Source organism: Xenia sp. Carnegie-2017, unplaced genomic scaffold, assembly GCF_021976095.1.
Source record: "Xenia sp. Carnegie-2017 unplaced genomic scaffold, XeniaSp_v1 HiC_scaffold_22, whole genome shotgun sequence".
NCBI lineage: Eukaryota > Metazoa > Cnidaria > Anthozoa > Malacalcyonacea > Xeniidae > Xenia > Xenia sp. Carnegie-2017.
The window spans coordinates 21764-46687 of NW_025813485.1; the positions used below are offsets into that span (position 1 = coordinate 21764).

General features: G+C 33.1%; 2 protein-coding genes and 1 long non-coding RNA gene across 6 annotated transcripts; 1 reads left to right on the plus strand and 2 right to left on the minus strand.

The window, feature by feature from the left end:
* Nucleotides 1–560: 560 nt before the first annotated feature.
* Nucleotides 561–14041, minus strand: LOC124445584 (Down syndrome cell adhesion molecule homolog). Of its 3 annotated transcripts, none has more exons than XM_046996311.1 (23): nt 13907–14028; nt 12609–12680; nt 12109–12247; nt 10933–11256; nt 10521–10808; nt 9864–10145; nt 9297–9563; nt 8918–9205; nt 7438–7683; nt 7077–7367; nt 6721–6999; nt 6353–6640; nt 6206–6270; nt 5898–6132; nt 5534–5830; nt 3545–3844; nt 3055–3330; nt 2698–2988; nt 2402–2596; nt 2277–2334; nt 1993–2186; nt 1314–1485; nt 561–1233 (listed from the first exon to the last, which is right to left on the minus strand). In XM_046996311.1, the coding sequence occupies exons 3-23, from the start codon at nt 12158–12160 to the stop codon at nt 657–659; spliced, it is 5265 nt and encodes a 1754-aa protein (XP_046852267.1). In that variant the 5' UTR covers nt 12161–12247; nt 12609–12680; nt 13907–14028; the 3' UTR covers nt 561–656. The 3 variants fall into 3 exon arrangements, with proteins under 3 accessions (XP_046852267.1, XP_046852266.1, XP_046852268.1); XM_046996310.1 differs by lacking the exon at nt 13907–14028 and adding an exon at nt 12848–12903; XM_046996312.1 differs by lacking the exon at nt 12609–12680 and having other exon boundaries at nt 13907–14041.
* Nucleotides 12298–13112, plus strand: LOC124445597. The gene is made up of 2 exons (XR_006948202.1): nt 12298–12489; nt 12795–13112. It is a non-coding gene; the product is annotated as an uncharacterized LOC124445597 (long non-coding RNA).
* A 259-nt stretch (nt 14042–14300) lies between the features above and the next one.
* LOC124445587 (fibroblast growth factor receptor 2-like) lies at nt 14301–22977 on the minus strand. Of its 2 annotated transcripts, XM_046996321.1 has the most exons (17): nt 22621–22977; nt 22316–22399; nt 21820–22053; nt 21296–21691; nt 20791–21054; nt 20337–20633; nt 19757–19969; nt 17952–18127; nt 17551–17848; nt 17328–17438; nt 16991–17178; nt 16795–16917; nt 15302–15372; nt 15191–15231; nt 15031–15127; nt 14862–14961; nt 14301–14781 (listed from the first exon to the last, which is right to left on the minus strand). In XM_046996321.1, the coding sequence occupies exons 2-17, from the start codon at nt 22383–22385 to the stop codon at nt 14704–14706; spliced, it is 2757 nt and encodes a 918-aa protein (XP_046852277.1). In that variant the 5' UTR covers nt 22386–22399; nt 22621–22977; the 3' UTR covers nt 14301–14703. The 2 variants fall into 2 exon arrangements, with proteins under 2 accessions (XP_046852277.1, XP_046852280.1); XM_046996324.1 differs by lacking the exon at nt 21820–22053 and having other exon boundaries at nt 22621–22975.
* Between the last annotated feature and the right edge of the window lie 1947 nt (nt 22978–24924).

The window sequence follows — 24924 nt, forward strand, 5'->3', positions numbered from 1 at the left end:
TAGCTTCGTGTATCTGCTTCCCTCTCTAAAATATAAATATTATTTTAACTTTTATCTTAGGTAAATATATATTTTCAAGTGAGTAAAAAAGTTTTATTGTGTGTCAAGCACATGTTGTTGGCTATCCACAGACATTTTACATTGACCTCGAGCTGTGAACTCTTCAAAAACAAGATTTCGAACATACTAACTACATCAAAAATGTTTCATATGTTTAGAAACAATCTTATGATTTCATCACTTTATCAGTTTTATGGTCTGTGGACACATATCGCCAATATTTACCTTTTTTGCTTGTAACGGGAAATTGCGTAGTTCCTGTAAATTTTGTGTTTGAATAACCAGAAATAAGAAAGACTTGGTAACACATCAAGTTATTGAAATGGGAAGGCGTAAATTGGTCTTACCTTTCACTTTCAAAACGAGGGTCTTCTTTGCTCTTAAACCAGCCTTGTTAATTGGCACACAACTATATTCACCGTTGTTTTTAACTTTTACTTGTTTAACAGTGTACTTGCCACTAATACTTTCGCTGAATATATATTTTTTTCAGATGAAAGTTTTATCTTTTTGAAAATAAATTTATTTTAATTACAACCAACTTAAACATCCATAAATTACAAAGTTCAAGAAGCCACTTTTTTCTTCTGCTAATACTACACAAGAGTTTCATCTTTTTCATAAAAAGTGTTTAATTGCTGCGTTTTTCTCGTTCTAAAGCGGTGGTTAGGAGGCGGAGGTAATATAGCTACAGGAATCAAAAATGGTCGACCGATGGATAATTCAGAAGAGAAATGACAGATGCCATCTTTTTCACTACCACCAGTAGTCTCACCAGAGCTTGAAGCTGACTCCAAAGTTGGTCTGCCATAATGATCGTCCAGATGATGCAATTTGCCAAATTCATAAGCTTGAGCTAATTCATCTCTTGATGAACTGTATTCAGAAGATGTAGAATCATAACATCGGGGAGGCCTGTATGCTAAGATATGATCAACATCCGGACCAACAATAAAATGCCCATCTTCATATTTTGGCCGAACGGGCAACATGTTCAAGGAAACGCAAGGTGCCCAAGATTGAAAATAAACCTTTTCCTTGCCTTTGGGAGTGAAAGTTGGAGACGAATTTTCCATAATCTTTGTGTTTTCACAACAGACTTTCAAATTAGATGTTTGGCTGTTTTCCGTTGTATTTATTTCTTCATCATATTCTTCTGGATCAATATATTCTCTACACAAAATTATAGTAAATTGTGAAAGAAAGTATTTCATGAATCCTACAAACTACACATCATGCAACACTAAACGAACCTTGAATTCATCATCAATGTAGTTGGCGCTGGAGTACCATTGGAGCCGGATCTACAAGGGATTGATGAAGTCTGACGAGTTTCTGTTACACTACATGATTTGATATCACCACATGTCTCCGGGCCAATTCCTTCATCTGAAGAACCACTAGCACGAGGTCCACCATTTGGACCTAAACAATCCATACGGAGCGTTAAAATAAAACTGACACCTACAACTACGCATTTCAGATTATTTTGATGTATAATATATGTAAATAAAAATTCAACTCGTACATTGTGAACCTTGGTACAATACCCCTGCATTCCATCTTTGACAAGCAAGGACACAAAAGAAAACAAAGTCATTAGCAAACGTTTACCTTCGTCCGAAGCCTACTTAAATCGATGCGACCATGACTAGGTCAAGGGAAAGTGTATTTTTAACTCGCAGACCTTCCCTTTATTTTGGATTGCACTGAGCTTAATATTGTCATTTGTGAAAACAAACATTTTTTTACCAGCGGCACTATAAACTAAGATTTCAAAATAACTATGTATAATGTCTATAAGTTTTTGCAGCTGTCTAGTTCATGAGAGGGCGTTGAATTTTCTACAGAACTAAGAATTTGGTGAAATACAAACAAATTTAAAGTATCATTTGAAGAAATTGAACTTAAGTTAAAGCTTGTCTATTTTACCTGGGGTAAAGTTACCAAATGGAATTGGAGGATAACCGCCAGTAGCATAACCTGACTCAGTAATACGGCTTGATGTTCGTGGTAAACTGAATGTAGAACTATTATAGGAAGCTGGACCTTGACTTAACGATGAAGATGAGCCACCAAGATGACCATCAGTTGACGAACCATCTGATCTCCGTTTTAAATTTCCTCTAAAAACAACATGATCGATGGAATCGAAAAATCAAGAAGTTAGAAACATAATAAGCAAAATAGAAGAAGCAGCAAAATATCGTAATTACCGTCGATCAGTTTTTGAGATTCCTTTAGTGACAAACCATCTCCAAATTTTTACTGACCCTAAATATCCACACCAACAATATTTAATTTACATTTATTCATCATTGATACATTAAATGTTTCTCACTTTGTTGCAATTTTGTCATAGGATTGAGACCTAGTTTTGTAAGCAAAGCCAAAATGATAACAACAAGAATGAGAAAAACGCTGACTCCAATTAAGGTTCCAATAACCGCAGAATCTTTGAAAATAGTTGATCGAGAAAGTGCAGTTTCTTCTTTGTTTGGATCATCTTTCTCTTCAACGGGTTCTAAAACTCCACCTAAAAATTAATCTTAAGTTACTACACTATACTCATGTTTTTTTTTGGCACAAAATTACATTTTGGTTACACCATCAACGATAGTTTCAATATTATTTTACCATTTATTTTAAATCTTAGTCTTTGTATTCCACTGAAATTTCCTTCTCCAATTTCATTAACTGCCTTCATTCGAAAAAAGTATGATCTCGCAGATTTTATATTCTTTACAATACACTCAGTGACATTGTGATGAATAGAAATGTTAACCCAGTTGGGGATTTCTTTTTGTTTATAATTGAGTATGATGTTCGTTAAATCTGCATTCCATTTGAAACCGTTGATCCAAGTTAATTTTACAGATGTCATGCTCACTCCAGAAAATCTAATGGACTTTGGTGGATCAGGAGGCGCTAAAACATAGAAATATCTGTGATAATTTGTATCATAAATATGTACAGATCGCAAGAAAAACGAACCTTGTACTTTCAAAATGATACTTTTATTTATTGATCCCCACTTGTTCTTCACTTTACAATAATAACGGGTAGAATCTCTTCGATCAACATTTTTCACAACTAAATGATTATCTTTATTAATGTGATATTTGTGAGAAAGGACAATGGGTTTTCCATTTATATCGAGCCAAGATATAGTGGGTATAGGATAACCCGAGAAGTGACATTTCAAGACAGCTGTATGTTTCCAACGCACAATTATATGTCCATTGTCGTCATTAATAAACGATGGAGGACCTTTAACAGAAAAATTTGCTAAAATTTATTATAATACTTCGATATTTCGTTTTAATACTTCAATATCATATATATTTCCCATTCTCGCGTAAAGATTTTCCGTAGACATAAAGAAAATAAAAATTAAATCATTTTTACCAGGTAATGGTAGTTGCGTTAAACTGTGATCATACGGAATACAAGCTTTGAAAATAGGAATATGTTTTTTTGTTACCTCTGCTAGTGCTAGCAATCCCTTTCTTTGTACAATTTCCTTCACCTTTACTCGTTTTCGCACACACCCAAAAATAATACGTTCGATTCTCAGATAAATTCTCGAATTCGTGCTCTATTTTTGTGCCCTCAACATAATGAATATTGTATGAATGTTTCCTTTCCAAGTTTTTAACGTTGTTTACAAAGTATATTTTGTAATTTGTAATTCGCCCGTTTGGTTTATTGGGTTGTGACCAACTTAATTTAATACTCTGTAATGATGTTGTGGTTGCACGAAGATCTGTTGGAGGGCCTGGAACTGATTAAGAAAAAATTAAAACATTTTGAAATTGCTAACAAGTGCTGGTAAGTATGGCAGTTGCCAAAGCTTTCAAACGAAACAAATTGGTAATAAAATAAAGTTTTATAACGTAACACGTGTTTTATCTGAATATATTGTCTTAATAAACACGCATATGGCAGGGGTGGTGTCAGGAATTCCTCGACGGAGGGCTAAGGTCGCCGACGGGGTGGGGATGACTTACTTGGCTGATGACAATGCGCTTTCGATGCAAATCCTTTTTTCAGACAAATTTTTTAAAAATTATTATCAATCCTCGCTAAATCGTTGGAACATATAGTTTGTTTTGGAAATAATAATTTACATCTACATAAAAAATTAACACTACGTATTCGACTAGTTGTGAGAGCCGCAACTAGAAAGCTAATTTTGGAGATGGGTTGTTTTTTTCATATATTCGGTTGGGCCCAATTGGTTTTTTCGAAAAGAAAATTTAATTTAAAAGAAGTCAGTCTGGCACAACTGAATATATGAATATCTCCACCAAGCATCGTTGTACTAACAGCCCTCCTAGTCGTGCATGCATCCATGGATTTACATATGATTGGCTATAACAAACCTATACAGCCTATACAGTAAGTAAAAAGAATGTCCTGGGTTTTCTAGTAATGTTGGATAGTAATAATCAAATAATAATTATCTCCGTCAAAGCTTTATAAACATGTTGAACATTTTCTTTAACTTATACAAAGTTGTAATCAAAGTAAGACGAGGATTCATTGGTTATTAGGTATACTATATTATTTTTTTCTTGTTTAACTTAAATCTTATGTTTTGGCACTTTATCTCAATGTTACCCTGTTAAACTTTTTTTCTGGTGAGCAGTTCTTTTTGACTGCATGTATATAATGAATCAGTTATGTACTAGGAAATAATTTATAAACATTAGAAGCAATATTAAAAATGCACGAGAAAGTTATAACTTCGATGAATCATTCGATTTGATTGTTTAATGTTCAGAAAACAATTTACACTAGGAAAACCTAGCGTTGAACTTGCTCACTGCGGTAACCAAATCCAGTTTGCTCCCTAGACCACAATGAATTCCTAACATCATTAGCTGTCCAGACGCTTCATGGTGATTTATCAAAGGCAATAGCCGCAATACATGTAAAACTGGCAGAATCTGATGCTCATTGCTGATTTGAAACTCAAGCAGCAGAGCTTTTTAGCTTTTTTAAAAAAATTTCCTTTCAAAGTCGAATTGCAAAAAACAACCGACAGAAAACTTATAGCGGGCAAGCTTCGTGGCGATTGCATATGCAAACAATCTCATGTGGCATTTGCATATCTGTTTGCGTGTGAAGATTTTTGCCAATGCTGAGTGCTCACATTACTTTAACATTGAAAATTATATTTTGTCGTTATTCATTCCCCGACAAATCGTCAAATTTTCCCCGACGGCGGGGGGCTAGAATTCTCGACAGGGGGAGGGCTGTATAGTACAGCTAAGTTGAAAATGTGTACTACTTATGACGTTAATTTAGCAAACATGGCAGCCAAAAAAGTTCCCACAAAAAGAACAAAAACCGATAATTTCAACTCTGTTTCCATAAAAATGATGTTGAGAGCAAGTACTTTTGAATAAGCAAATAAAACAATGTAAGGAGATTTCACTGCATAAGCACTTTAAGATGGCGGACTTACTGTCTTCATCTGTACGAGCATTGAGTCGAGAACTTTGTTTACCAGGACCTTGCGAAGTTAATGCAGACACTTGGATGGTGTAATTGCTAAATATTTCAAGATTCGCAATTGCTACGCTTGTTTCATTTTCTAACACATCAATCCAGCTCTTCGGTCCTTTTGGTTTACGAAAGTAATAAACACGGTAACCAGTGAGAATGCCATTTATGCTTTTTTCTGGTGGTTTATTCCATTGTACTGTTAATTTTGTCGATGTTCTCCCAATAATCATAACATTTTTTGGTGATTGTGAAGGAACTGAAAGATATATACTATTTTTATGAGACCCGTATATCACAAGTATATATTCATTTCAAAAACATACCTCCTTCTAGAGTACGTTGAATAACAACGCTTGAGTTTGGTCCAGGACCTACTTTAGTGAATGCCTGAATCTTCATTGCATAGTGTGTATAAGGTTTGAGTGAAAGTAATGTAGTTTCAGGTCTATTTATATGTCGAATGATTTTCATTTTAAATGACTCGGTCATTCTAAACTTTTCTTTCCACCAAATAACATACTTCGTGATAATGCCATTAGCATCATTCACGCTGAGTCTCTACAAAAGAAAACAATTGTCGCATCAAATGCAATATTAAGGAAACTAAATTCTCGTGCTCATAATTTGTTACCGTCCATTTTATCCTCAAACTTTTTGTAAAACGAGAAAAGAACATCTTTGGAGCTGCAGATGGAACTGACAAAAAGTAAAACAATAGAAATACACATTAAACATATTGCTCTTCGCAGTTCGCACGCATATCACTGGTTAATATTACCATCTTGAGCAGTTTGAACATAAATTGCATTTGAAGATTTACTCAATCCTATGTCATTCTTAGCTTTGATCCACACTTTGTATTCCGTATACGGTTCAAGTTTAGCAATTTTACACGAATTAGTCGCAGCAATAGCAATATATTTTCTTATAAAAGGATAAGTTGTTCCCTCGTAAACAATTGTATAACCGGTTATAGGACTTTCGCCATCGAATGGTGGTGTCCAATAAATGGTAACACTTCTTTTTTCATTTTTATACTTATCAAGTATTGGTGGATTAGGTTTATCTGAAATAAAAATTAGTTTTAAATAAAGAAGCGTTATCATCAAATAAACAAATCAAGATTAATACATAGTAATAACTAACCACGTATTCTTAATTCCAAAGATTTTTCATCTTTTCCAAACGAGTTGAAAATTTTACAAATATATTTTCCTGCGTCTTTGCGAGCAACACGTAAAAGAGTTAAAACAGAAATTTCTCCCACTCTACTGATCATTAAATTCGTACTTTCAAATAACTTTTGCTGATTTTTAAACCAAGTAATTTCTAAGCGTTTTTCTCCTATTCCTTCGCAATATAAATTCGTTTTATTCCCAGCAATTGCAAACTCGGTGTACCTCCAATTAATTATCTTTGCAGGAACTGTAAAAAGGATAAAAACAGAATTATTATTATTAACTCACAACGTTCCTCTATAGAAAGGACTGAATGTATATTACTGTTGACATTCAACGTGATGGTTAAATCAGCTCTTGAACGATGAGAGTTTGATATTTCACATGAATAATCTCTCTCGTCTTGTAACGTCACGTTACTTATTTTAAGAGAACCATCATCGATCAATTGAAAACGAGACGATTCTACAATTTCTTCAAAATTTCCTCCAATCTGACGTCGCCAAGTTGTCCTCGGACGAGGAAAGCCACTACCACCGCAGCGCAATGTAATGTCATTATTTTCAACAACGCTCGTAAAATTAGGACTGTGGTCTCTTGTGAAACGGGGAATGGCTAAAAAATTTTGAATTTGATCATAAATAAATTTTTATGAAAACTTTGTTCACCATTTATTTACACTTACTTATTACAAATATTTCTGTCACTTCTTTGCTAACTTCATCATCGACTTTTTTATAACAAGTGTATTTCCCTGCATCGTTTTTAATGATATAGTCAAGGTTTAAAATACACATATCCAAGACTTTCTTCACACTAATTCTGGTTTTGTCAATCACGTTGTTGAATGTCCATTTTATGCATTGATGACAAACAAAAGTTTTTCTAGTACCTTCTTCCAGAATTATCAGTTCATAAGTTTCAATCGATCCTACAAATGATGAAAAAATCTTGTTCTAAAACAATGGCATAAAAGATTTTCTCAAAAATGTCATAAATCTTGTTCTCAAAAAATGAAATACAATTACATCTTTTGATATACGCTATGAAGGTTGATGACAGATTTGTGAATGATTTTGTAAATAATTGCATAAATGTTGCCACAATCCTTGCTAATGTAAAACTAAAATACAACTGAAATTCAGGGATAAAGCAAAGTTTCGAAAAAACGTTTTAGAAAACGTGAGACTACTACATTACTGTTGAACTGTCAATTTACTATCTGGAATCAACATTCAAATTGCAACAAAAACGTAGAGTGCAGATATAAAAAGAACAACCAAAATCATCAAATGTTCTAAGGGAGGGAGTGTCACAAGATAATAGAAACTATAGTGCCTGCCTATTTTTCTGTAAAGATCATTTTTTCGTGTGATAAAGCTAAAAACATAGAGCAAACTAGCAAAAGAAGTTTAAAAGCTAGGGCAGTCAATAAAGGGGATATAATGTGTAAAGAGATGATCACACAGAGCATCTTTGGTAAATATCATTGTCGTGCACGTGTGCCAAGAAAGCCAAAAAAAAGGAGTTTATAACAGAAGATGATTGCAGCCAATAGCAGCTTGCAAAATTCAGATTTTCGTTTTCATCACAATACTGCAAAATCATGATGATCATAATCTAGTCGAACTAAAAATGTGATGTTTATAAAAAACTAAACTTAAATGCAAGTTTACGTTTTTTCCAAAAGTAATGTTATCAAGTTCTTGTGTCAACTTGACCAAAATCACCATCATGAAGATAATAAGCTACTAACCCTGCAGTTTCATGGCAACAATTAGTACCTTCTTTACCTTGAAAATCAAAGTAATGAAAACTTACGATTGACAGATAGTTTGACAAAAGCTTCATCAGTAAAACCCAGCTGACCTCGCGCATCACATTTATATCGTCCAGCGTCAGCTTCAGTCATCTTTTAATAATTAAAGTACTTTTGCCTTTACTATTTAAAACTTTATGGCGATAACCAGATGGCGCTCGCAAACCGTTGTTGTCATACCACGTGATTTGTGCTTGTGGAAGCCTTGGGCTTTGCACGTAATCTTCACGTGTTTTCCTAAACGCCCACTGATTTTTTTGGGAAGACTAGTAATTATTGCCGGTCCTGCAAACAAAATTTTTTTTTCATGCGTTATAAATTGAAAAAATTGGCATTTAAATTTTACCTTTTACCAAAATCGCTGCTTCAACATGGTTTGAGCCAGCGCGATTCAGAACTTCACAACGATATAAACCACTATCAGCTGCTGTTAAATTTTTAATTTGCAATGTCCATAAGTCATGATAATGTTTAAGATTAATCCTCAAATCATTAGTTTTTTCAATGATCATTCCATCTTTATACCATATTAAACTAAGTTGTTCCTTTCCTACCGCCTTACAAGAGATGTCAAGTTTGGAAGAAAAGGAAAGATTTTGCTGCTTGAACGCTTCAACAATGATTGGAGCCTTAGCTGCAACATAATAACGTACAAATTACTGAAAATAAAAGAGAACAAGAAAATCAAAATATTTACGCCAGTATTTTATAAAAATTTTCCTTACTTCCAACAATGAGTGATGCTGCTTGATGAATAGTTTCAAAACCATTACTTGCTATACATTGATAAATTCCTTTATCTCGTCCCCAGGTTGATGTAATGATCAAACGAGTCCCATTTCGTATAATTTTGGTATTGTTCTTTATCTCTTTTGCATTCTTATACCAAATAATTCGGGGAGAAGGATAACCGCTAACATCACAGGAGAATGTTGCATTGACGTGGTAAGTCGTACAGATCTTTGTAAGGTTAGTGACAAATTTTAAGGGAACTAAAAGAAAATATCGTGTTATAAATAAACTTCATGTTCTTCTAAAATTAAAATATTACAAATTAAATGTAGGATACACAAGTCCTTGTGCGGGCATGCCTCTCGGTTAGGGCACCTTTCAAAGCCCTACAATCTAGCCGAAGTGTAAACGGTGCTATGGCAACTTAACACAACTGGAAATAATGTGATGTTTACACTAAGTTTTAAAATGAAATCTTTGACTTATTGCTGGTATTCACTAACTACATTTGCAGTTGTTTTACGGAATAAAAAGATTTGTATGAACTATTTCAAATATACCTCGAACAACCAGAGTAGCAGAAGATGAGATTTCTTCCTGTGTTGTTTGATCTCGAACAATGCAAAAATACTGTCCAGTATCTGCTAAAGAAGCTTTTAATATTTTTAAGCGACCATTGATCAATCGGTAACGATTACTGACACGTAATGTTATGTTGTTGTGATTCCAAGTATACAGCACGTTTGTTTTGGAAACAAGACATTCAAACTCAGTTTGTTCTCCTTCGACAACGGTGCGATTTTCAGGTACAAGCTTGAATTTTAAAGGCACTTTTGCGATGTCTAAAAAATTATACTTTGATTACGAAAACTGTGATAAAAAAAAGTAAATTGCAAGCAAATTATGAAAGACGGTATCTCTTATTGACATGCATTTCCTTATTTTGCTTAGTTTCAAACTCATACCCTCAAACAACTAAGAACCGACAACATGCAGGCATAAAAATTTGAATGAGAGCCACCAACTTCAGACGTATTTCAACGCTTTCTTTAACAAAACTTCCTTAAACTATCATTGTAAAAACGTAACTATGTGGCGGTGCATGTAAGTAATGTAACTTGCAATATTAGGTCTCTGGTAGTCGCTGTAATAAATGCACAAAGTTCCAACGTGCCAAAACGTTGCATCTTTTCTATAAAATATATGAAAATAGATACCTGCAGAATTTCTTATGAAAATCTTGGCTACATTGCTAGCTACCATTTCATCGGTGAGAATGTTAACAACAACACAAAAATAAAGTTTGTCAGAGTCGCTTTTCTGTACATCCTTTACAACAAGGTTATCCTTTGGTGCAACTTTTAGAGGTTCTTTGTTAACAAACCATTTGGCAACCTTAACATATGATTTCACTTTGTCTGGATAAATACAACGAAATGAGACCGAAAATCCACTTCTTTGCACATATTGATCTCTTAACATGACGTCGAACTGTGTCAGAACAACTAAAAAGGGTTAACATAACGTCAAATCTATTTGCATGTGCAAGATTGGTTTTTCTCCATGTATATCATTTTGTTAATACATCAATGTCGACAATATTAATTATATGTATTCAAATTTTCCTACCAGCTTTAACTGAAGCAGGTTTGCTCAGTATTGCTTGGTTATGTAATGTAAGATTTGCTATACACTGGTATTTGCTGTTATGTATGTCTTCAACATATTCATGAAACGGTTTAAACCAAAGAGAACCATTGGGCAAACTAACGATAAGACTGGAAACGTTTCGAACAACTGAACCATTTAAGAAACGCCAGGTTATCGTAATTTGCTGGTCATTGTTGTCATTTGAAGTTGCTTTCGCAACACAATGAAGATATCCTGAATTTTGACTTGAAAATAGCAAATCAGATGGTTCTTCGACAAATCGGAGAGGCGTTGAGTATTTGCCTAAGAAAGAAAAAAGTCATCATGAAAGATAACATCATAAACTATTCAATTATTTCATAACAAAAATTACGAATCGTGTCGAAAAAAGACAGTTCAGCAATTGCTATTAAACAGTTTGCCAATGATGAGACCTTCGAATTGTCGTATTTGTTGATAATTTTGATAAGCTTCAAATATGAAGACGTTTAATGGCAGCTGATGATTAGACTGAGAAGGTTTTGTGGTTTATAAATATATTCTAGCTAGTGCAAAAGTTTCATTAAAATTTTACGAGATTCCATTTACGGTCCACAAAAGTCATGAAGCGAGTTGAACATTTCAACAATAAATAACACAAACATTCAACTCTAATGACAATATTTCAATAGTTTAATAGCAGAAATATGCGCATTTAATGAAAAAATGTCAGTGAGTTTTTAACGGTGACAAGAATTAAACAAAAGTGATGAAAACAATCCTATGTATAGTTCAGCTCAACAACTTTTGATAGTGCAGCAATAAGAAAAATACAATGGCTTATGGCATCAGCGATGGTTTTAATTTAATGGTTAATTTTTTAGCCTAAGTTTCTTTTCTTTTTCTTTCTCTTACTGCTCGCACACATATGCCTTAAGAATTAGCAATGAATCATATCAACGCGACAATAAAAAATGCAACTTCAATCATTGAATACGTTTATATTGTTACTCTATCAATAGATTTTTTTTATTTTACTGAAAAGAATAAGCTATAGCAAGAAATAAAATCGTAGCAATTGAAGCTACTTTTCGTAACACTGTTTTATCAGAGATTAACATTGTCGTTATAACTACGCCAGGCAATACAAGAAAATGGAATAAAGACAAAACTTACTTGAATACACAAAAGCATTTGTAAACAGTATGAAAAATATTATAGAAATCATTCTATCATCCTCTCAGGGTATATCATCTGTTTTCACATCGTTCATTTCGCAGGCATCTCTTCATTACATTTAGTGGTTAAACGCAACCTGTTTAAATATGAATATAGATAGTAGTTCTTTCAATTCATTGGAAAATATAGGTTACAGGTGGCTGTATGGCTTTTTGAAATAATCGCAGTTGCATATAAGCATGCCTCAAGTTTAAAATTTTACATGCAAAAAAGGTTTATATTACATATGAAAAATTAACATCAGATTTCCGCAATTTCCCACAGTTAATGTCGACTAACGCTGGATGTGGTAGTCATCGACACTCGACGAGCCTTTAGGTAACGGTTAACAAAAAATTGCCATATTATTTTTATACGTAATATTGACATCGAGATATATCAGATGTCATGATTATGTTTTCGGAAAACTTGTAATGAAAACTTGAATTTTCTGATACCTCTTTAAAGCATTTGTATTTAGGCCAACATAATCCATGGTTAGCATACAACAAGAGTTAAGTTTTTCTTTTCTAGATAAGACGTAAACATGACATGTAACTGTTCATTGAAAATTGTACATTATTTTCTGTTTTTTAATACCCTACAAGTTGTTTTTCTAATTCTAAATTCAATATTGCTCTTAGATTTCTAACACCAAAATATTGTCTTGTGTTCGTTTAAAAACTACGATAATTACGTTCACATGGTCGATAGGATATGACAGGCGTTGTATGATTAGCACATTAACCAAAGATAATTCTAGAGGGTCTTCTCAAGTCTAAGAAGACACAATACATATAAATATTGGATAAATGTAATTGTAATATATTTTAAATTATGTTTATCGCCTTGATAACTGTATGTATAATGAATGTTGGACCTCTAAGCCATAATTTCATAATTCTTTTCCAAAATCTTTTATTCAATACTTGTGCTAGTTAAAATAAACAGCAACCGTGTTATATAAAGACTTAAGTGACAGCATGCAGTTCTCAACTTCTCAAATAATCGTTCTAAACTTCCCTTTAGATTACATTACTTGGTACGACAATATATGTTCTGCGGGATTTATAATCTTTCCGCCCTTGTCCAACCATAGGTGATCTTTTCTTATCGTCCCAATGTCCATACAAAATACAGCTGCATTAAAACCACCCGGATGAGCACGCGTAGCCAGCCCGTTAAATTTTTGACACGCACAACTATTGCCGGCCTCGCAAGTTTTAAATAATTTAATAAAAACATTTCGCTTCTTATAAAAGCTGGCAAGCACGGAATACCGATGCCAGATCTTACTCTAAACATGGCCACTGAGAAAATTAAAAGCTAGCAAAAGAATTTATTAAGAAAAATTTCCACGTATGTTTCAAAGTGAATTCATATTCTTTAAATACAACGTATTTTCAATATAATCTTTCAGCAAGCAAAAATTGTTGACGATCAAAAACCTAACAAACATGACCGTAGTTTGAAACATCAAAGCCAATACACTCACGAATATGCTCCATTGCTTGCTCGACTTCCCTATCGATTGATGTAAATATTGCTATTGAACGAACCCCGAACAACCTTAGTACATTAGAAATTTCATGAAATTCGCTGAACAGTGTAAAATACGGTCAAGAACAAAATCATCGATATAAATAAACAATTTTAAAACACGAATAAGTACATAGATAATCTACATAAAAATAAATGACAATAAAACATACATTAATGTGAAACATAATACGATAATATGAATAATGCGCTTTACCTTGTGAAAAATCTTCATCATACAGAGTATCATATCAAACTATGACCAAAAACGATGTAAGCTTAAATAACTGGTAGCATGACGATCATTAATGAATGAAAAATCACTAACAATAAGCGCGAGTTTCCGTTGACTGTCATTGTTATTCAAAGTTTACTGCAGCCAAATAGGTGGAACAAAATTGATTATTTTGCATATTCATAAATAATACTTGGTATAACAGTTTGATAGTTATAAATAGTAAAGTTCGGGATGGGTTTATAGTAATAGACTGATATCTTACAAACTGGTTACTCATTTCGTCTTTATTAAAACAGAGCAAGAAAATAGAACACCAACATACTTAGTTAAATAAGACCAAAAAAGATCGTTAAATGATCTCGCCCATACAATATGAGGTTACCCAAATTTATTATTATCTTATCCAGGTATTTCTACACAAGTATTAAAGTACGCTAATTACATTTTGAATTAATAATACAGTGATAAATCTCTTGAACTCAATTGTAAAAATATGTTCAATGAAATTGATGAAAAAAGTCATTTTGTAAAACGTATGTACGCTATAAGCCTGACTAATCGTATAATAACATTTGAAATAGATGCTGGCAAAACTTCTGTGAACAAAAACATGCCAATGTTAACATTTTGTAAAACATTTTTACCTAATGCTGTAGCTACATTGCAGAAAAATATCTCTGGATTTTATTACTCCCAATAATTAGAATTTTTTTCTCTATGCATGTCAAAATAAGTAACAGGGCAAAAAACCTTCAATTATTACTTATCGAGAAACGTTATTCGTCATCAGTTTCTTCGTAACTTCCAACATTAACATACTCATCTTCACCAAATTGATCCATATTTACGAAACTCTAAAGACAAAATTTGAAATTCGACAAAAACAAAACAATGTTAAACGTTTTGAAATTATTTTGATATGCCATTAATGAACCTGTTGAAGAGAGATAAAACGAAGAAATTTTGCAGTAAGTTCAGCAAATGTAGGACGTTTGTCGGGATTCTGTTGCCAACATTCCCACATTACAGAGTAACTAGAAAACAAGATGTCATAATTAAAATAAGAAGAGATCATATGATCTCCTAATGACGTAAAAACTCACACTTCATCAGAACAATGTGTTGGTTTGGGCATCCTGTAGCCACGCTGTAAACTATCAATGACGTCATCACGATTCATATTTGGGTAAGGATTTCCACCTGCAATGTTCGTATCAACGATGAGAAGCGAACAGATATAAAATATAGTTATAATATCTGCACCTAAAGTAACAATTTCCCAGAGAACAACACCAAACGACCACCTGAAACAAAAACAGGTTTGTAAACAAAATATACAAATTAAAACATGAAACATGAACTCAAAAGACATACGCATCACTTTGATTTGTAGTAATTCCATTAAATATAGACTCATAAGCCATCCATCTTAAAGGTAAACGACCCTAATTAAAAGAAATTCAAACTTTAGAAGATTTATTAGTATACAGACTTCGCATGCTTTTCATAACTCTTGCTTTGTTTACGCGTGTTTAGCTTGGACCATTGAAACACATGAAAACATTGTTTTATCCAAGAAACAACAAATCGTCCTTATACGCTGACATGTTTTATATTCTCGCTACAGCAGTTGAAGTTTCCATATTTTGATAACTTGATCCAAACATGGACATGGACCAAAAAGAGAAAGCGTTATACTCATGTTACATTAACCTCAGCTGAAACGGTGATGAAATTGACAAATTTTGAAACATTCCTGGGTGACTGATCGTCACTATGATCAACTTTAGAAAATCAACCTTTCATTTACTCTCGATAATTTTAACTGTCACCAATTCTTACCAACTGTCACCAATTATTACCAACTGTCACCAATTACCACCGACTGTCACCAATTATTACCAACTGTCACCAATTACCACCGACTGTCAGTAATTAGAGAGCTTTAGCAAAGACTACGAGTACGAGTGCAAATTACGTCATTTTGGCGCGAAAACATTGTTGCGACAACAACAACACGTAGCCGTCATCAATTTGAGTACGATGTTTTGTAAAAAATTCGTAGTCGCGACTACGATTTTTTTTTAAGCAAAGAAAGTAGGTATATTTTTTCATTATGTAAGAAATTAGTTTACAGTACTATTGCCGAGCATCCAGGCTTTACTTTAGAACCTTTTTTGAGCGTAGATGTACATTTGAAAGGAAAATATGATCTTGAAAACTTTCATGTATTTCGTACAAAAAGTGAACGGTAAACAAACAATAAAATTGTGAAAATAAAATACATCGTTCCTAAAATTTAAAATAGTGAAGATTTTTCACTCTAAAGAGTCCTATGTTCTCGCGAAATCAGTATTACCGATTAGTTGATATCATTATTGACAAATGAAGCCGTAGCTGCTTCGCAAACGTCGGTGTTTTCACAATAAAAAGGCTCGTTCTGTTGTTTATAGCTAAAACTACATTTTGACGAAGCGACAACGACAACAAACTTCCTCGTGCCATTCCCTTACACGGTCAAACTTCGTACTCGTTGTCGTAGTCGTACTCTTGCTAAAGCTCTCTATTATCACCAACTCTCACAAATTACTACCTAATGTCCCCAACTGTCTTTAATTGTGATTACAACTATGACTATGTGTTATCATCAATAACTACCGCTAACTATCAATAAATGTCTCCCATCAACGAAGACAAACTAGACACTACCAATTGCTAAGATTATTGTCATGGTAACCTGGGTTAAGACAATATCAAAAAAAATCGATCTGAAAAAATTGGGAGCACAACATACACGTTACAATTTAATGAACACCAAGAAACGAAATTTCATTTGCACGAAATATTGTATTTAAAATTTAACTTACACCAGTTGTCTTGCGGTAGTAATTTTCAGCGTAAATATCCCGGGCTAGGCCAAAATCTCCAATTTTGCATGATTTATCATTGCTGACCAAAACATTTCTTGCAGCCAAATCTCGATGAACACACTGCAAAATTTATATTATAAAAAATCAAATTAAAACTTGTGACTTATCGTTATCAAATGGACAATAAAAGTACCTTGATTTGTTCGAGATAGCTCATGCCTCTTGCAATTTGATAAGCAAATGTTAGCAAATCATTGGATGAAAAATGGCTGCTAAATGGAGCAAGATTTGAGTAAGTATCTTTGTTTTTTCCACGACTGTTTAAAAGAACGTCTTTTAAATTTCCTCCTGCAACATATTCCACAAGAATCATAACGTTTTCTAGATAAAAATATAAAAAAGTTAGAAACAGTAGAAAGCAGAGTTTACAAAAAAACATATTTACTCCAGTTGATTATTAAATAATGCAATTCGGACATACAAATTTTTTAGGTATTAATGACACCATCTACAATTTTAAAATGAATAACCTGATCGAGTACAGCAACCAACTAAAGCAACAATGTTTGGATGAGGAGACATTGTTTTCATAAATTCCAACTCGTTAATAAAATCTTTACGTTCTTTGGTCGACGAACGTTCTATAATGGAAGGATCGTTCTTCTCAAAATACTTTATTAGAAATGGCAAAATCTTAATAATACATTGACAGAGAAACTAATTCAAAACAAAAAAACTAAAACAGTGACAAACCTCTTAACATTTTAACAGCAACAGTGCGCGTTCCTTTTCGTCCTAAAATGTCACCTTTCCAAACCTGACCAAATTGACCTTCTCCAAGTTTTCTTTCCAATCTCATGCATTCTTCAGGAACTTCCCATTCTCCACGAGAACGAGGTTTTAAACTCTGATATTTTGCTTTTATTCCAAAACTTTTTGATTCATATGCATGAGGATTTTTAGGTTTGAACTCAATACGAGATTTTGTACCCCCATCATTAACCGTGGCGTATTCGGATGAGGAGACTGGGTGAGACGTTAACTGGCCAGGCTAAAATACAAGTATAAAAAACTACAGGAAATCATAGATAATTATAGTAAACACCAAATCATTTCTAACATGTTAATAAACGATTCTTGTCAATTTCGCTTACCGCGGCTGTATAACGAACAGTTGTATATACTCCTTCGTAATTGTTATTCACAATCTCTTTTCTTCTTCGACGATAACAATAAATACACAATATAATTATAGCTACAACCACCAAGGCGCCAACCACACATAAGATGATTATCAACATTGATGAATCTTCACCATTGATTTTTTTTCCTAGAAATTTAATTCCATAAAAAAGATTAAAAGATCCAGGCAGTTTTTGACAAGGTGAAGGTACGTACTGCTGGTGACTGACGTTTCGAGAGCTTTTGTAGTAATAATGTTCAAAAAAACATCAGTTTTACCGTATTCATGCAGTTTTTGTCTTGTTCATACACCACAAAATTATTTGTGAAAGTTATTTAAGTCTTGTTAAGTCTCATCTCGTTGTCATTATAGTTTGTGGATTAGTCCAACGAAGTATATAGATGCCTCGCGAATCGTATGTAAGGTGCCCGTGTCACAGTGAGTTGCGTTACCCCGAGAAATCTCTTAGCACACTAAAAAATGGAAGTACAACGCACTATTGAAGGAGCCTTATCCTTTACCATCATATATCCCTTAGGACCCCTACTGTAGTTAGTTTATGTAATAACAATAGCATTTAATCGCCTAACTTTTTTTCAGAAGTTTAACTTCGATGTAGAATTTGTATGGCGATGGAGATAGAAGCATTGTCCGTTTTAGCTATGGTAGCTATCTAAAGTAAAATTTTAGAATTCTGAGTGAGCGTAGATTTTGTTTAATCTCATACCGTCATAACGCTCATCAAACTTTAATATAGGCCAACTAGACAATCTTTAAAGCACAATTCATCGCATAAATTTGTATGAGAATTGAAAATGCTGTATGGTCGACTGTATTAGTAAAATATTAGTAATACATTGGTAAACAGTCTTTCATCTAAATGGTTCATTTGTACCTCTATTAGCTACAATATTTACTGAACAAACTTTTTAAATATGTCTTCGATCATCTTCAAAGATATTTTAACGGTGGAAGCAGATTACACGAGAGGACACAAATCGTTGTGTTGAGCATAGTGACGTATAGTGCAGGAAATTTGAAATTGTCAAAATGTAGTGAAATACTGATGAAACTTTTAGAAATTATTTAATACAAAATAGATAACAAAATTGACAATTTACAAGTGTTCACTTGTACTAGTAGTAAAATGTGAAATATTGGAGTGTCAACATTGACTGTGATACAGGTATTTGTTGTGTTCGGTAAAACTTAAACGGTATAACAGGCATTTAAGTTGGTAGCAGTTCGTTTGGTTTGTAAAGAATTAAGTCGAGGCCTTCGTATGAGTTCTTCCAATTTCATCTGTATGTTAGTCGCATGGCAGTCGAGCAAATTATTTTGTAAACAGTACCATGTCGCTTGTCTTATAATCCTCATAAAAACTAGTTCATCAATGTTATAGTTTTCATTTTTACAAAAAATATTACGATTAAAAGAAAGAAACAAGAGTATTATTAGCATAAAACATTGCAAGAATTAATTCACTTAAGAAATAAAAGATGTTTATTGTGTTTGCACGGGCTTATGCAAACCGAGGAGACCTTTGGGAGAACTCGAGAGCAGATCAGTGCAAGTCTGAGACCGAAGGTCGAGGGTTGCATATGCTCGAGAGTTCTCACCAACGTCTCCGAGGTTTGTTTATTTTATTTTTACTCAGATTGATTGTTTTGATTGCTTTGCACTGGCTAATGCAAACTCAGCTCTTGAGCAATCAGCGCACGCGTTTCATTGTGTTTACTTTATAATATACATTGATGTATTTTTTAATTTTTCTACCTTGAATGCTCGTCTTTGATGAGATTCCTAAAATGTTGGAAGCGACACATGTTAAATTTCCGTCTACTTTTTCAATTGTTAGAGAGATTTCTTCATTTGCACTTTCTTTTAATACATTACTGTCTTTGTACCAAGTGATACGAGGAATAGGAAAACCAGAAACATTACAGATTAACGTGTTACCAGTTTCATAGATGTCAGCTTCTGGTTTCGCTAAAAGTATCAGCAAAATAACAAAATGGAAAATAACTAAAGCAGCAACAACAATAATATAAGCAAAATAAAGCAATAACAAATAAAAAACTAAAAAGAGGAATACTATTTACGCGTAACAAAAATCCATGGGTTCCAATTTCAACAGTCACTTTATTGTAAAAATTACTAAGGCAACAAGGAGAACATCAAACAACAATATGAACAATAACAAAGAGCAACAACAACAATAATGGTAACAACAACAGGAACAAAACAAAAGTAAAATCAACAGAAACATACAATGACAACATCAATAAAAGCATTAGTAGAAATTACTAGGGCAACAACATCATCAAATAGTCTTACTTAAAATTTTACAACTTACCAAAAACTTCAATTTTGCCCTCAAGGCGATGTTTTCCAATTGTTGAATTAATTTCACATGAATACAACCCACTGTCTTCAATGTTAACAGATTTTATACATAGTTTTGTAGAAATTTTGTTTAAATGAAAACTTTTCTTCACAATAGAGTATTTCTGATTTCCTGACGAAATTGGATCATCAAACTTAGCCCAGATGATTTTGTAGTCAAAATTACTAGAAAACATTACACACGAGAGACAAACATCATTACCAAATGCAACTTGATGACTCAACGAATGATTAATAACTGAAGGATCTAGAAATATTTAAACAAAATGTTATTTATAAAAAATTCATTGACATTTTAAAAAAAGGAATATGAGTGCCAAGGTATTTATACAGACAAAAATAATCTTCAATTCAATTTAAACTCCAGGCATAATACTACGATACATTCCTGATTTGATAATTACCTTCATAAATTTCAATGTAAGTAAAAGCAGCTGCTGTTCCCCAATTGTCCCTTGCTATGCATGTATAATTCCCAGAACTTTCTTTTTTCGCAAATGCCATGAATATTACATTATTGTCAATATGCAATGATGAACCACTAATGCCACTAACAGTTTTGCCATTTTTGACCCAAGAATAAGTTGGTAAATAAAAATTGATAGCAAGACAAACCACTTTGACAGATTTGCTCTCTGCTTCAACAATATGCGGAGAATTGATAGTAACTAAAAAGTCAATAATCAAATAAAAGAAATTAATTGCAGTAATATGTCACACATATAACCAACGACAAATTAAAATAAAATGTAAAAATTATGCTCTAGTTAGTGAAAATTCACAACAGCATGTTCTAAATTAATTTTAAATATTAGAATAAAAACTTGCAACTTTCTGCCCTAAAATACAGATGTTAGTAAGAGCTATCATCAACATATAATGTATATATCAACAACAATAATAAAATACCTTTCTTATTACTGGCACAAATACTATCCTTTGTGGCATGGTTCAACCATTGATTACTACCAATATTATAAGGAAGTAACTTGATTTCAATTCCATCATTATCAGTACTCAAATATAGTTGGTGACCTTTCAGTTTAACAGCAACATCAATACATTCCCAAGTTAGTGATGTTTGAGAACAATTCTTGACATAAAGACTAGAGTTCAACAGTCCTTCTCCAGAAATGCACTTTTCATTTTTGAGATTGAGAATGCTGGAAAGTTTACTATCTTTTGTCCACATCCACTTCTGTTGACAAGCATTCAAATCGCAATTTTCCGCATGCACTTGATCGCTCAATACACTCAGGCACTTCTTATTTTGACTGTTGTACACATGAAAGAATTCTCTCTTTTCTAGACAAAGACGAACTTATAATTTGTCTTCATTACATTGTGGTGGCAATATATAACATAGCAAAAATCATTCAACAATAATTTCAACATTATTTTTATCTCTTTTTGTGAGGTAATTAATAACAGACCTGGGTTATTTACGTTCACGTAAAATTTGTTGCCATTACCACATTCATAGACACCATTATCAGATAATTCAAGGCAATAAATATGAAGAAAAGAGTCACTTATTTGTAGTCGAGTTGAAGTCTTTATTACTGAGTTATTCTTCTGCCACTCAGCTTTTGCAAATTTATCGCAAGAAAGAGTTAATTTATCACCAACATTTTTAACAAGTTCAAATTGAGAGAGAGATCGAACACCTGTGAAAAATTTTTATAAAATGTTTGTCAAAAACTGTATGGTTATGACCGTTATGTATGGTTTTCAAGTAAATGAATTTCAAATGCTCAACATTACAATGTGATTACGGAAATACGTTATTTCAACACCATACAGTTCGACATTCAAGTTGATTGACTGACTATTAAATTGCATCACACCATGCAATGATTTAATTGTTAAATTTCAAAAGTAAAAATTTTAAACTCCCCCATATGGCTTGAGAACCCATTTTATACACACCTTTGAACAATAAAATAATGAGAATGACAGGAAAGACACGTTGCATGGCCCACAGTGTGCACAACTCCATTTGAACTGTACAATCTACGCAAGAAAAAATGTTTTAATAGTATATCCGTCACATTCGCTAATGAGCGAGAAGACGCTGATTAAAAAAACCCCATACTATTTGTATTAACTCATCGGAATTTACTCCTCTTAAACATCATTTCCAAAATAGTCAATGAATATATTTTAGTAGCTTATATTACTTATTAATATCGTTGGATAACTCTACTTGGTTAGGTCTCTAGGTAAAGACTTACTTATTTCACACAAGGTGTGAATCTCAATGTTTATTTCCAGTAAAAACGTCGTTTGAACTGCATTCTCTGCAGTCTCCTGTAATTTTATTATGGTTCTTTTTGTTTACGGAAGTCATAAAAGAATAATAGGAACGCCCTATTAACTACAGCAATATAATATATTGATTATCAATGGGATAGTTCATTGTACAGCAATCCATCGCCATTTTTCAAACTTATAGCAAATCACATAAGATACATTGACTTCATTGTTAAATTTTTCAGTTTATTTACAGACCGTGGGCAGTCGCGGCAATAGAAGCGTTCCGAAAATTTTTGATCAATTTATTTGCTCACGTTTATCAGTTGGTTGATCTAACTTCCTGCCATTCATGTTTTGAATTGACCAATCATACCATGTGCTTTTTTTAATTAACCAATGACGTCAAAGCTTTGTGAACACTCCGTAACAGAAAGAAATTGGATTGAATTTTCCCTAGTATAAATGACTTTAAATGCTGAAATTCTTAAAATGGAAAAGCTTTTGATGAACTTGTGAACTGGCAATCACCAGAAGCTATGTTTATTTGGGATTTATCGTGATGACAGCTGAATATGGTTTTCGATTTCAGCCAGCTCCAATCACCTTAATTCCATCTTAGTTTTCTGGTGGTTGCAACTTCTCAATTTTGAAAAAATTTTTCCTTTTAAAAAATTGCAACATTTTTACCGAGTTCAACGAGATGCCTGGATAGCGTTATTCATTAAATAGCGAAAATTTTCAAACTTGTAAAAAGTGTGTATTTTTCTTACGACAGAGAAATTTCGTAATCTTCGAAACAATGTTTTATTTCAGTGATTGTTCAGTTTGAATCTTATACTTTTTGCTTTTTTGAAGGTTTTATAAAAGTTTAAAAAACTTGCTATCCAATGATTTAAAAATTGCATTTTGTATGATTGGTCAATTCAATACAGGAAGTTACGAGTTTTTCAAAGAGTTTCGTTGAGGAACTATTTAGATCAATTTATAAACGTGAGCTAATGTGTTGATATATTTTCGGAACGCTTCTATTCCCACGAGTGTAAATAAGTTTTTGCTCCTAAGTTGAAGTTGTTTTTTTGCTTTTCAAGACTTTCTTAATCCTATCGAAATAAATAGCCAACGGAGAATTTGTCCGCGACATTAAAAATACTTATTCATGCCACTGTAAAAATAAAAAATACTTATTCATTTCGGGAGTCTTTGTGCCACTGTTATTGACTTATTTTACCAAGAAAGTTTCCCAGCCAATTTTTAAAACGTCTGTGTATCAGTGTATGTAACAATGACATAACACCGTAAACTGTCAATAATGGTCATTACTATGGCAACGCTCAGACATTTGGGGCTGGTTGCACGAAGCCTGGATAGTGTTATCCACTGGATAGCAAATTTTTGATTTGTCGTTAACCGCTGTATATAAACGTATCTTTACCGTACATCAAGATGTATAAAAAAACTACAACCATTTGAAATAACCGAACGTTTGGAATTTTCATGATTCAGCAATATTGCAATGTGCAGTAGCCTCAATTTGTAGGTCATACTCCGCACCACGAGTAAATTACAAAAATGCATAGCAGTATCCATTACGTAGTGGTAATTATTTCGATTATGAATGGCTCGACCAATCAGAAACGACGAGTGTTAATTGGGCGAAATTAGCGTATTAAAACCACTGGTTACAACGCACAACTTGCACGTCGACTAAATAGAAATAGTATAATTATTTACCAAACATATAAATGAAACTCCTTTCAATTGCCTTTACGCCTCCTTGGTGAATATTGCTGAATCATGCAAATTCTAAATACATGCAAAAGAAATGATTAAGAATGTTTCAGCAAAAGCGTTGTTTAAAAAAAACATTTTACTATGACTTTCTTGTAATGACGAGTCAAACATTTCTAATGATCTATGTACCGAATATTCTACGTAACAAAGTGCTACATGCAATGCACTGTTGCCCTTATATGGAATGAGTGCTTCTGGGCTCGGAGGAAACGAAGGCAATGACATAGACATAGATAATGTTGAAATGACAACATTATACAAGTACAACTGTAGTTTTGTTGCCACTTTATAACATAGAACCTTATTGCCGATGATTCAATGCAATTGCAATTAAAAAATCTTTAATCTTTGAACGCAGAGTCATCGCCATTAGCAAATGAATAAAAGTATTAATTGTCCAAGGCTAGACTCGCATCATACGTTTAAATACTTCGTTACTATTGACGTTCTGTTAAATCCACAACAATAATCAGTAAGTAATCATAAAAACT